The 13467-nt window shown below is 39.4% G+C and overlaps 1 protein-coding gene across 2 annotated transcripts in view; it reads right to left on the bottom strand.

The window, feature by feature from the left end:
* The window catches only part of LOC122661993 (protein TRANSPARENT TESTA 9), a 103523-nt gene extending 97868 nt beyond the window's left edge, over positions 1-5655 (bottom strand). Inside the window, exons 1-2 of one of the 2 annotated variants that reach the window (XM_043857526.1) lie at positions 5407-5655; positions 1583-1634 (exon numbers count right to left, since the gene is read on the bottom strand). In XM_043857526.1, the coding sequence (XP_043713461.1) occupies positions 1583-1634; positions 5407-5459 (105 nt within the window). In that variant the 5' untranslated portion in view covers positions 5460-5655. The remainder of the gene's footprint in view (positions 1-1582; positions 1635-5406) is intronic. The other variant, XM_043857527.1, reaches the window with a different exon arrangement.
* Between the last annotated feature and the right edge of the window lie 7812 nt (positions 5656-13467).

Below are 13467 nucleotides of genomic sequence, written 5' to 3'. Positions count from 1 at the left end.
GGTAGATGGTTTGATGAAGTGAAGAGGGAGACCAGAACTCAAAGGAGAAGATGATGAAGACAAGAGACGACCAATGTTTTGGTCCGGCCGGGGCAGGGGAGTGATGGGAGGCCAGAGAGGGGGGGTGGGGTAGGGAAGCTCATCAGATTAGGTTGGGTAGAGAAAATTCATTATCCAGCAGCACATGAATTTGATGAATGGAAATTGATTTTTGTCTTCGGTTGATCCATGTGGGACATTAGGAGGTCAATGCATGGAAAGCTTCCATGGGTGGACCAATCACATAACCTAAATACAAAAGCAGAAAAAGGGGGGAGTAACAAAGGTAACGCTCTGTCACTGCTGCCGTTAGGGGGGAGAGTAACAGAGGTAGCATTCTGCTCTGCTGCCATCACTGTCGCTGCCGCCAGGTACACTCTTCCCTCTTCTTCTCCTCCTCTTCCTACTGCTGTTGCTGCTACAGCTGCTAGGCAGTTGTGGTGGCGGCAGCAGCTGCTCTTACCATCTGTCTCGCACAATATCAGGTAGTATCGACCAACACAGGGTGATACCTAATATTTTTTTCTTATGTATCGTACCGACCTGTTTTGTTTCGAGCCTTGTATTGATATTGAATACCTAACTTACGTGTGCACACTCTCACTCTGTGTGTGTGTGTGGGTGGGTGGGTGGGTGGGTGGGTGAAGCAAAATAGGTGCAAATGTTCACTTGCGGTGCCAACAAAGAACAATATGATGGCATGGAAATGGTGAGACCATGATTTAAAGTATCGCACCGTCTTATCTCGTCTCATCTCGGCCAATATGTATCGGTATCGCAAGGTATCGATACGATACAATGCAATACATTGCGATACGCACATTAAAAGGGACATGTGACTTCAGAATCGTGATTCTAGAAACCAGAAAGCATCAACAACACCTGGACTGACAAGTTTTCAACCAAAATTTCAATTTCGGGACGTCTTTCAAATTTCATGCTTGGGGCTTTGATTCCTTGCTGAAAAACGAATCAAATCAAGGAAACAAACTGCAATATTGCTTATTTATATTGTTTTTTGCTCCAAAAGTGTATTTCTATATGTCTCTTGACCATTTTCAGGCATATCTGTAGCGTGCGATATGTATCTCCGATATGTTACGTCTCTTAAAATCACCCCCACTAATACGATACGTGATACCAATCATTTAAACTTTTGGTGAGACTAAGAAGTCATATGTGGAGGATCCTTTTGGTCCCATAATTTTGAGGGCTTTGGGAAATAGGAATCTTATATACAAAAAAAATCGGGGGACAACAAAACCTAGAAGTTTGAAGATTTTCTTTACTGTTACTTTTGCCTACAATAAATTTGGATGGTCATTCCACCTCATATCATACATCAAAGGATTTCAACATAGAGCTGGATGAGTCAAGTGGTTTTGAATGATTTAGATTAAATTCTCTGATTCTCAAACCAACCCAATCCACTAGAGTCCTGGGTCAACCACTCTGACCAGATGAGTCTGCCTGACTCTGAAAACTAAGATGCAACAAGAATAAAGTAAGAACATTGATCTGTGAAGGCAGATCAATAAATTACCTTGTTACTTTCATTAACAATTTGAACTTTTTCCAGCTGGTCAGTTAAATATCTGCATCCAGTGAAATACGTGTTAAAAGAAGCATCTCAAAGTATCTACCAAATTTACTCAAAATTTTCCAGCCAAATTCAAGATATAAAGTCACCAACTGATAAACTACAAAATATATAAATAAATAAATAAATATATATATATATATATATATATATATTTATGCATCCTTGTTACTTTCTCAATTAGAATTGAGATCACAACAGTAATGATGGTATTTTTTCTCAATGGATGTGAAAATTCATAAGAATGGAGGAAAGAATTAAAGCATGGAAGCATAGTTCTATATCTCCAAGTAACAACATATTATGTTTTAGTTATTTTCATCACTTCTCTTTGAGTTGATTTTTGGAAATTGCAAAGTCTAACTTAGAAACTAATTTTTAAATTCTAATGTAATTTGTTTGGATAATGGGGCTAAGAAGTTAGTATGTTGCTAATTTTAGTTGAAGTATTGGTAATTTTAGTTGACCTCAAAAGAATAATTATTGTAATAAAGATTCAAAATTGGAAAGTGAATCTTAAAATTGGTTTCTAGTAACTTAAACTGCTTTCTGAATTCAATTTTGTAGTTTTTAGCAAGTCTTAAGTACTTATTGTCATCACAGAATAGGGGAAAACAGTCATATGAGGTTGTCCAGTTGAGTTGTTCAGCTGGAGCCTCCCTAGAAAGGGCAGTATCCAAGTCTGGATGGATCATGGTGAAGGAAAAACATAAGGGATTAACCTCAATCTATGTTCCCTTTAAGTGTTCATCCTTCTTTCTTCTTTTTTTTTCTTCCCTTCATGCCTTTGGTAGTGGTTACTTTGATCAGTTGATGTCACATTTAAGTAACCATTAACCTCAGTCAATATGTTGTAAAATGTTAAAACCTGAGATCACATCCCTGGTCATCCGTAGTATCAACACCAAAAAGAATAGCACATTCTGTTACCCTTAGAAAGAAGAAAGTGGCAGAAAGTAAAATCTCAGAAACACACAGCAGCAAGATATATTCATCACCAAAGACATCCACCAAAGACATCCAAGAAATCTCTCTTTTTTGCCCTTTTTTTCTTTGGAATTTTATACCATAGCAGTCATAGAGCAAACAATATAAAATGATTGAAAGGGAATTTTGTGAAAAAAGTACTAGCATCCAGTGCGTCTCGAATTAATGGACAGAAGGTGGTATCCTTCTATTGAGATAATGGAACACATTTTTGCACCCTTTTTTTTGTATTAGGGCAGCAATTTAACTTTTGCACAATTGTTTTTTCCTTTTCTTTTCAAGAAAAGGCCCAAAGTGGTGCCGGCCTAGGTCAAATCTGGCTAACGTGACCAAGGCGAGAGCAAAGTTGTAAAAGACTAGGTCAGTGCAAGCATTGCCCAATCTAAGGACCTTGGGGACCTAGGTGACGCCTTGAGAACTATGTAGCAGACATTAAGGAATGGGAAGATTTACTTTAAAAACGGTGGTAGTGCCTCTCTCTATAGAGCTATTTGGAACATGTAGGTCCCTCTGTGTATTTCCTGTTTCATGCGAACAGCAATGTTGGTAAACGTTCTACTAAAGGACAATCATATTAGAAGAGGATGAAGGTTGAGAAATGTGTCACGCAACTGTGAGCAAGAGAATGATGTTAAATTTTGGGGCAGCTCCTTTCTTATCTATTATGGTGGAATGGGAGGCCCAGTGGAGGGAAGGTCAGCAATCTTGAGGAAGATCCAACTTGCAGCTTATCGATCTGTACGCAGTGAAAGGGATGCATGCATTTATGAAATGCAGGAGAAGACAGCAAACAGAGTTACAGGAAAGCCATGAGGATGATCCCAGAAGGTGTTTTGTGGTGCTTTTCTTCTTCTTTTTTTTTTTTTTTTTTTTTTTTTGGAGGGGTGAACCTTCGCTACACCTGAATGCTAGCTGATCTACGACCAAAGAAGCAAGGGTGCTCATAGATCAGCTCACAAACCTATTACTAAGACATGTTAGCATGATTTGATGTGTTTGGATGCCCCTTATATAAGGAGCATTAGCTCTTTTCATGCTGCGTTAGCACAACAGTGTTCTACAATCAGCTAATTGTTGCTTCGTAGCATGGGCGTTAGCCCGTTTATATATTGGTAGGCTTTTTCTCGCTGGGGCTTAGTAGCGCTTAGGAGTTTCTTCTTCGCTCATGCAAAAAGAAGAAAGGACATCACAATAAGGGAACATATGAAAAAGACTAACAGGGTCCTCCGTTCTAGCACTCAAAAGGCTAGAGGTTTGTTCCTTCTTTGATCTCGAAACAACGTTCAGTCATGAACGGTGGATACATGTTCCGTGCCACATGTCTGCCTATAATGCTTCTCACTTTCCTTGTGTAGGCAGCTTGTTAGATGTACCATTGATGACCAATGGGCACCTAGTAGTAGTAGTAGTAGTTTTGTGGTATTCATTGAATCTTTCCTTCTTTCTATTTGTTCCGGTAGCTAATTAGTAAGTCAGTATTCCATACTTGGGACTTTTTTGGGTGGTGCCTACCTGCCTTAGCCTTCCCCTCAAATAGTCTGGCAGCTAGTATAGTTCTATCTCCTGTAGTATGGATGATACGGAGCTAATCGAACTACTTGAACTGTGCTTTATATGTACATACTCGAACCCCTTGCCCTAAAAGGAGACAAGTACAAGTTCAAATTACAACAACAGCACCATGAAGAATCCTTGTCAGTCAGAATCCATGGAAGATAGTAAAATCTTACTCTTTTGTTCCTAGAAACTTTACCTCAGACTTTTCAGCCTTAATTAACTTGACAGAGTTCCAGACCTAGCTCCGCATTTTAGTCTAGTTCCTGCACTACTATATTTTGGGTTCACTAGATTCAATAACAACTTGGTCCTGTACCAATAAAAATTCACATAAACCCTTCTTAAAATGGGCCTGTGCTGTAGAAGATCTCAATGGATACAGTTTATCCTTCCAAACCTTACATACCATTGACCTCTTCCAAGTAATACTGCGCATTCCTACACTACGTCAGCTTGCAGCTCAAGGACTTTTTCTGAAATGGAAGCAATCCTCCAGTGAGACCCAAAATGATCTTACTTAAAGCTACGGACAAATTGTGGAATCCTGTCCAAATACCACTGATAAAAACTGGATAATGCAGTTGGCCTGGTGTGTATTATAGTTCTTACAATATACCATAAACTTCCTGATTACATGATTTACCTATTGGAAGTTCTTTTTCAGCTCCCATCTCCAATTTGAGAATATAAGTCACTTCCTTACATATTCTAAACAATAGCCAGCACTACCAAGACTTTAGGCACCATACCGTGCCGAGTACAACAATTTAAATATTAGGGCTTTCCTGTCAAAGAGCTACGGATGTCTACCCACATGACAGAAAATAAACAAAATTTATAAAATTTGACAAGAAACTCTTACGTATTGCAGTATTGCCAAATATTTTCAACTGAAAAAAAAAAAAATCTTTCAATTTGTAAAATAAAATACTTCAATTGAAACTCTGGGTTATTCATAAATGTGATTCCGCAAACAGATGCATTACAATCTCAATCGAAATGCAAGTTACTGGTTAAATCCCAAACCTCATTAAGTTTAAAAAAGGATGATCACGAGTATGATCACGACCCTCATGAAAGAAAAAGAAGGAAAAAAGATACAACTAAAACCAATTGTAAACCTAAAATTTGAATTCCCAAACAGACCAAAGCTCAACCTGAGATAATCCGAACCAGAATTCTTAGGGAATATGTGCTTGAGAGAGAGAGAGAAGAGAACAAACCTGAGTTCTTCCAAGGAGAATCGATTCCTCGATCGCCAGAAAGAAAACCACATGTTTGGACGATCAGAGCTATAATTTAAACATAGGCAGCCTGATAAATCGCCATGAGAAGGGAAGGTTCAAGCTTCGTTCCCATAATAAAGGATTTTTCGGCGTAACGTTCAATGGTTGATAGGTTTTCTCGTGTTCACGATCGGATCAGATCAGTCGTTGTTCTTCGATATTGATTCTCTCTCGTTTTTTCCCACCGAAATTTCGATGAGTAATTTGATAAAATAATATAATTTGTAACCTTTCCTAACTCTCTCTCCTTTCCTTTTCCATTTTTTTTTTTTTTCTTTTTTGTTTTTTTGGTAAGCTTCCTTTCCTCTTCTGTAAACAGTAAATCTGTTCTCTTCTCTTTACCAAAAAAATCTGTTCTCTTCTGTTCTGTTATCCGAAATAAAAACAGGACTCTGGTGCGTGAATCATAATCATATTCGAAGTCGAATTTACATATTTTCTTGTTCAGCCACGCAAACCAGTGAGTTGGCAATCCACATCGTCCATATATCGATTTATTTAGAGAAAATTACTTGGACACCCCTAGACTATTGCCCCTTCTCTTATTATTTTTTCAAATAATTACTTGAACACCCCCTACATTTTACCATTTCTTTCAAGGGGGTCTTATCCATTACTCACTCACTCACTGTTTAGTGATGACGTCATGGATTAGAAAATTATTAAATACCTAAACTACCCTTTAAAGGTAATGAAGTGACCCTTTTACCCCCCTCCCCCTCCTCGTCCTTCTTCTTCTTCTTCTTCTTCCTGCAACCCCACCGCCCCTATCCCCTACTGCATCGCATCTGCAACACGATTGTTCAGTGCCAGTGGAATGGAAAAAAAAACGAAATAACCCTAAGAGTTCCATGTTCCCCGCCGGCTCTTCTTCACCCCGCCGAAGCCCTAAAAGCTATAATGTTGAGCCAAGGGCGCTCTGCCTTATCTATAGAAGCAGTCAACTGAGTTTTGAACGAATTAGCTCCTTGGTAATGGTTCAATCTATAGATAGAAAGCTCTATAATGGGAAACTACCATGTTAGGTGTTGTTGCTAAGGGGTTAAAACCTTCAGTTCTGGTTGATTCACCATGTCGCCCTGGGAGAACGATGTTAGAATTTTAGTTCTAATAAAATTCTATATGGACATAATTAAATCCCTAAACCAGGCTAATTAGGGTTTTGGTCTAATAAAGTGGGGTCATTAAGTTATATTAGAAGTCTAATGTGGACTGGCTTAGTGTGGGCCAGATAGATTCCTATTGGGACTGTGATGAGTCAGACCCCATAGGGATTACTATATAAGGAGAGCTAGGTCCCCCCTCTACCCATCACAACTTATTATTCTCAATTGCTATTGAGGAGTGCATTTTTGAAAGAGAGGGAGATATTCAGTGTTCGTCGTCCCTGCGCATTCGGTATTCTCATCAGGCCAGTTACTTTGGGAATAGAGGGGAAGCACCTAGATCTTTGTTCTTTATTTTCCGCTGCAATCATCATCACTATGGATGTGAAACAAGGTTGGTGGTTCTATCCCTATTTTCTATTATTTATTTGATTGTGTTCTTGAACGCCCTATGGAGATCATGGCTTTTGGGATTTTGTCCCTATTCGGATCGATTTATTCTAACATGTGGTATCAGAGCCTTCATAGATCCGTTCTTGAACCTATATGGATTCAAAATAATAGAACATAATAAGGGAATCGAAAATTTTTCGATTCGAATCAAGGTTTTTAGGGTTTTTTTCAGTTTTCCAAAAACCCGTACAAACACTGGCATTCTGTTGATTTTTTTAGCCAGTGAAAACAGAATCTGATCACATGGGGGCATAGAGCTCGAAAATTAGAATTTTCGATGGGTGGATCACACGCTGACGCTGCGCTGGCTCTCACGCTCCGACGCTGCAGGCATGGCCGCGGACGCTCTCGTGCCGATCTTCACTCGCGGAAAGTTAAAAAGAAAAAGAAAAAAAAAAAAAAAAAGAATGGAATCAACTGGGTTTTGCTATCGTGCGCCTGATAGTATTTCTGGACGACGCTAACGTGCTCCACCCGGGGTCGGGTCGACCAGGTTTCTGACCCGAAAACCCGACCCATTGACCCGACCGGTGACCCATTTTGGGTTGACCCGAACCCGATTGGACCGGGTCTGAACTGGTTCACTCGAACCGGGGTTGAGCCAAATTGATTTGGTTTGACTTTTTGGACCGGTTTGACCAGTACAGTTAACCGGATTTGGACCTGAACTTTGACTGGACTTTCTGGGGGCTACGAGACTCCGTTTGGGGTCCCGTTTTTTGCGTTGGCTCTGTTTTTCTGTGCTCTACATAGTGGTGCCCTCTGTTTTGATCAGATATGAATACTTTAAATATTTTTGATATTCTTTTGATGCATGCCCTTTATGTAATTTATCGGTTCGTTCTATTGGGAACCGAACCAATTTCTGAATTGCTGGAATACCTACCTTGATGAACAGAATTATTATTATTTTGTGTTAATTTTAAGACATTTAAAGCCCCTTGTCATAAATTATAAAATAACACATTGTTTAAGGATGTAAGTAATTTTGGAAAATCCCGAAAGAGGGTTTCATGTTTTTGACAGGATGCAGCCGCCAAAGCGACCTTCCTTGTTGGATTTGTGAAACACCGGTCTTATACAGTTGTGGGATGTCCTTCAACTCTGATGTGTGGTCATACACCCAAAGGTGGTGGTCATGTATTGGTACTTGAAGGGGTACATATACAGTATGCATGTGAATAGGTTGACCCTAGAATTCTGCACACCCAAAGGTGGTGGATTTTGAAAGTTGAGTTGTATTCCCATGGCCACTGGTATGTAGGGATTTTTACAATTGCATATTGAGAATTCAACCCAAAGGTGTTTTCACAATGATGTGTGTAAAATTCTCATTAGCTTATAAAGTTTTCAAGCTGTACTTGCATCATTTTAATTATTATACTGTTCATTGTTTAAATTTTCAGACACCTTCTCTGTCAATAATAACATGGTTACTATTGAGCTCCTCACTGGGTCAAACTTTAAGAAGTGGAAAGAGGACATTACGTTTGCTATGGAAATGGCAGATGTGTACACGTCCCTTATTATGGATACACCAATAGAACTAACTGCTGATAGTACTAAGGATGAAAAGTCTGTGCATGCTGCATAGAAAAAGAGTAATCGACTCAGTATACTGTCCATAAAGAGGTCGATACCGGAACACCTAAAAAGTGGTCTGCCTGAGAAATGTACTGCCAGGGAATTGCTAGATGCAATTTCCAAGAGATACAAAGTTTCATCGAATGCTGAGATTGGGACACTTCTGCAAGAGTTATTTAATATGGAATATGATGGTTCTGGGGGTGTTAGGGATTACATTATTAGGATGGTTGATTACCAAACTAAACTCAAGGCCTTAGACATTCCTCTTCCAGATGCCCTAATTGTCCATCAAGCTTTAAATACCCTACCTTCTGAATTTGGCATCATAAAAACCAACTACATTTCCCAAGATGGAGTCTGGAGCATTAATGACCTAATTTCTAGGGTTGTGTCTGAGGAAGAGAAACTGAAGAAAGAGAAAAAGCCTACTGCCATGTTTACTTCCAAAGCCCGTAAGAGTAAAAAGTCTAAAAACCATACTCATAAGTCTGCCAATAAACAGTCCGATCAGACTAATAATTTGGGATCCAAGAAAGACTCTTTGAAGAAAGAGAGTGATCGTTGCTTCTTTTGCAAGAAGAAGGGTCACATGAAGAAGGACTGCGACAAATACAAGGCTTGGTTACTCAAGCCCAAGCAGCCATCAGGTAATGATTCTTTGGCTTTTGTTTATGAATCCAATCTATCAGAAGCCCCATCCAGTTCTTGGTGGCTAGATAGCGGTGCAACTAACCATGTTGCTTTTACCATACAGGGGTTCATAAATCGGAGGAGGCCAAACAAGGATGAATCAAGGCTGGTCGTAGGAAATGATGGACATTCTGACGTAGAGTTCGTGGGAGATGTCATTTTATTATTAGATTCTGGTTTTAAGTTGACTTTAAAGAACACTTTTTATGTACCGTCCTTTAGGCGGAATTTAATTTCGGTTTCAATTTTGGACATTAGTGGTTTCTATTTTGAAATAAAGAATACTATGGTTAATTTATTTTTTAATTCAACTAAAGTTGGTTCATGCTTTATGTCCAACGGATTGTACAGATTGTGTTTGTCTCCCACTAATATCTACGTCTCCTGTAATGTTGAAAGCATTGTTTCTAAAAGACCCTTACCTAAAGAACGGTCTTTCACATTGTGGCATAAGAGGCTAGGTCATATTTCTAAGGCAAGAGTGGAAAGGCTGATAAAGTCTGACATCCTGCCTACTCTCGAAAGTGATCTAGAAACTTGTGTAGACTGTTGTAAGGAAAAGATGACCAAAATAAAGAAGAAAACTGCAGTCCGTAGTTCTGACCTGTTAGAGGTCATTCACACTGACATCAGTGGTCCCTATTCAGCCACATTGTGTAAAAATTTTTACTTCATCACTTTTACAGACGACTATTCCCAATATGGATACCTGTACTTAATTAAAGAAAAGTCTGAATCTCTTGACAAGTTCAAGATTTTTAGGACTGAAGTTGAGAAACAGTTAGGGAAAGTTATTAAAATTGTTAGATCTGATCGTGGGGGTGAGTATTATAGCAGACATGGCGATGCTGGACAGCTTAAGGGCTCGTTTGTCAAATACCTTGAGGATTCTGGAATAGTTAGTTAGTTTACTATACCAGGAAGTCCTGAACAAAATGGGGTCGCCGAAAGGCGTAACCGTACCCTTATGGACATGGTGAGGAGTATGGTTAGTAGGACAAATTTACCTAAGTTCTTATGGGGTGAAGCCTTGAAAACTGCTCTTTATATCCTTAACCGTGTACCTACTAAAGCCGCTCCTCTTACACCTTTTGAGTTGTGGACTGACCGTAAACCCAGTTTAAACCATCTTAGAGTTTGGGGGTGCCCTGTAGAAGTAAAGTTGTATAATCCAACTTTAAACAAGTTGGATCCCAAGACTACTTGTTGCTACTTTGTCAGCTACCTAGATCATTCGAAGGGATATAAATTTTATAATCCCTGCGGAGGCACTAGGATTGTGGAGTCACAGACAGCGAAGTTTTTGGAATTTGATGTGGCCAAAAAGAATGATTGTTCTCAGACTGTTCAAGATAGTCACATGGTTGGTACATCAATACCTATTCTTCTACCTATTCAGACTGATGTGGGGCATACTGTGCCATTGGTTACACATGCTGGAGTTTAGGAGCCTGATATTGATACCGTCCCCGACATTCATGTAGCACCTGATGAGATTCCCCTTATTCAGGATGCGGTTGAGGATCCCATCATTGATGCAGTTCCAGCTGGGATTCCTCAGATTCAGGTTGAGGCAGTAGTGGCACCATTACGGAGATCCACCAGGGAGAGAAGGTCAGCTATATCACTTATCTATGAGGTCTATTTGGGAGAACATGACTATGACATTGGTTGTGTGGTCGATCCGGTTACTTATTCGGGCGCTGTTTCTAGTCCTCAGTCAGATTTGTGGATAGATGCGATGAGAGATGAAACATAATGATGTTTGGGAGCTTATTGATTTACCTAAAGATTGTAAGCCCATTGGTTGCAAATGGGTGTATAAAACCAAAAGAGATTCCAAAGGAAAAGTTGAGAGGTTTAAAGTCAGACTGGTAGCCAAGGGATTCACTTAGAGAGAGGGAGTAGACTACAATGGGACCTTTTCTCCAGTCTCCTCGAAGGATTCTTTCAGGGTAATCATGGCATTGGTAGCTCATTTTGATATGGAGCTGCATCGGATGGATGTTAAAACAGCTTTTCTCAATGGCAATCTTGATAAAGAAGTCTATATGGTTCAGCCTGAGGGTTTTGCAGTAGATGATTCAGATCATCTTGTGTGTAAACTCAAGAAGTCTATCTACGGTCTCAAACAAGCTTCTAGGCAGTGGTATCTGAAATTTGACAGTGTTGTGACTTCGTTTGGTGTTATGGAAAATAAAGTGGATCAGTGTATATATCACAAGGTCAGTGGGAGCAAATTTTGTTTTCTCATTCTGTATGTGGATGACATCCTGCTTGCAAGCAGTGACCTAGGGATGTTGCATAATACAAAGCAACTTTTATCTAGGGAATTTGACATGAAGGACCTTGGTGAGGCCTCTTTTGTTCTTGGGATTGAGATCCATAGGGATCGTTCTTGCCGTTTATTAAGTCTTTCTCAGAGGGCTTATGTTGATCGTGTTCTGGAGAGGTTCAGTATGCTGGATTGCAAATCTGGGAATGTTCCTATTCTCAAGGGTGACAAACTGAGTTCGACACAGTGCCTGAAAAATAAAGCTGAGAGGGATGAAATGAAGAAGGTGCCTTATGCTAGCGCACTTGGTAGTATCATATATGCTCAGGTCTGTACCAGACCGGATATTGCTTTTGTGACGGGACTTCTTGGCAGGTATCAGTCAGATCCTGGTCTTAGTCACTGGGTTGCTGCCAAGAAAGTATTGACGTACTTGAAAGGGACAAGAGATTATATGCTGACTTACAGACACGTTCCTGAACTCAAGCTAGTGGGGTATACAGACTCTGACTTTGCTGGCTGTGAGGATGACAGAAAATCCACATCAGGTTATGTTTTCTTGATGGCAGGAGGGGCAGTATCATGGAAGAGTAAAAAGTAGACATTGGTGACCACTTCGACTATGCAGGCAGAGTTTGTAGCATGCTATGGGACTGCTACTCAGGCTATTTGGCTCAGAAATCTCATAAAGGAGTTGACTATTGTAGATTTTGTGGATAGACCCATCCAGATATACTGTGATAACAGCTCTGCTGTGTTGGTTATAAACAACAATAAAGGACTTAGAGGGTCTAAACATATGGAGGTCAAGTATTTGACCATAAAGGAGAGAATAAAGGAAGGTGACATTACAGTGGAGCATATTAGTACAAATGATATGGTTGCAGATCCCCTAACCAAAGGTCTTCGCCCTTGTGTTTTTGAGAGACATGTCATGAGCATGGGCTTAGTTGCATCATGGGATGTGGTTAGTTAGTGGGAGTTTGTTTTATTTTGTTTCATTGTAATTTAAAGTTTCTTTTCATCTGTATTTTTACCTTATGGTAAACTTTGATTTATATATATATCAGGTGTCATTGCATGCAGTTTCTTTTAAACACATGAGTGTTTTATTTATTGACATGATGTATATATTTCTGATTTTAAAGTCTTAAGGAATGTGTTAACCTTAAGCAAGGCTGGGGCATTAAGTTGTTAGCCTAAAGGTATGTCTTGTAACACATAAAGTATAACTCGAGTTATTTCTGATAAGACATACAGATTCGTTAGAATCACAAAGTTTATTTCTCTAGTGAGCCACTTAAAGAAGAGAAATTTTGGACTGATAAACGAATAATACATAAGGAATCACTACGTGAGTATTATCTCGTTGCCACACTACCACATTGCATCCATGTTAGTAGAGTTGAGGGCTCTCGTGACCATGGAAGGCTCTGTGTCGCTTGATCATAGATGCAGTTACCGGCATGATTCGGTGTCTAAAACTCCATGGGATAGGATTGACTTTCTAATATGACCTCTAGACCAATTTATTTTAAAAATTGTGCACATAAAGTTTTCTTAAAGAGTTGTAGCATGTGATTTGTTTTGGTCAAAACTGTTTTTAAATCCTTTTAAAAATAAAGAATTTAATGTAAGTCCAAGTGGGAGAATGTTAGAATTTTAGTTCTAATAAAATTCTATATGGACATAATTAAATCCCTAAACCAGGCTAATTAGGGTTTTGGTTTAATAAAGTGGGGTCATTAAGTTATATTAGAAGTCTAATGTGGACTGGCTTAGTGTGGGCCAGATAGATTCCCATTGGGACTGTGATGAGTCGGACCCTATAGGGATTACTATATAAGGAGAGCTAGGTCCCCCCTCTACCCATCACAACTTATTATT

The sequence above is a fragment of the Telopea speciosissima genome, chromosome 5, assembly GCF_018873765.1.
Source record: "Telopea speciosissima isolate NSW1024214 ecotype Mountain lineage chromosome 5, Tspe_v1, whole genome shotgun sequence".
Classification (NCBI taxonomy): domain Eukaryota; kingdom Viridiplantae; phylum Streptophyta; class Magnoliopsida; order Proteales; family Proteaceae; genus Telopea; species Telopea speciosissima.
Note: the sequence above shows the minus strand (reverse complement) of the source record. Positions and strands in the feature narration are given on the sequence as shown.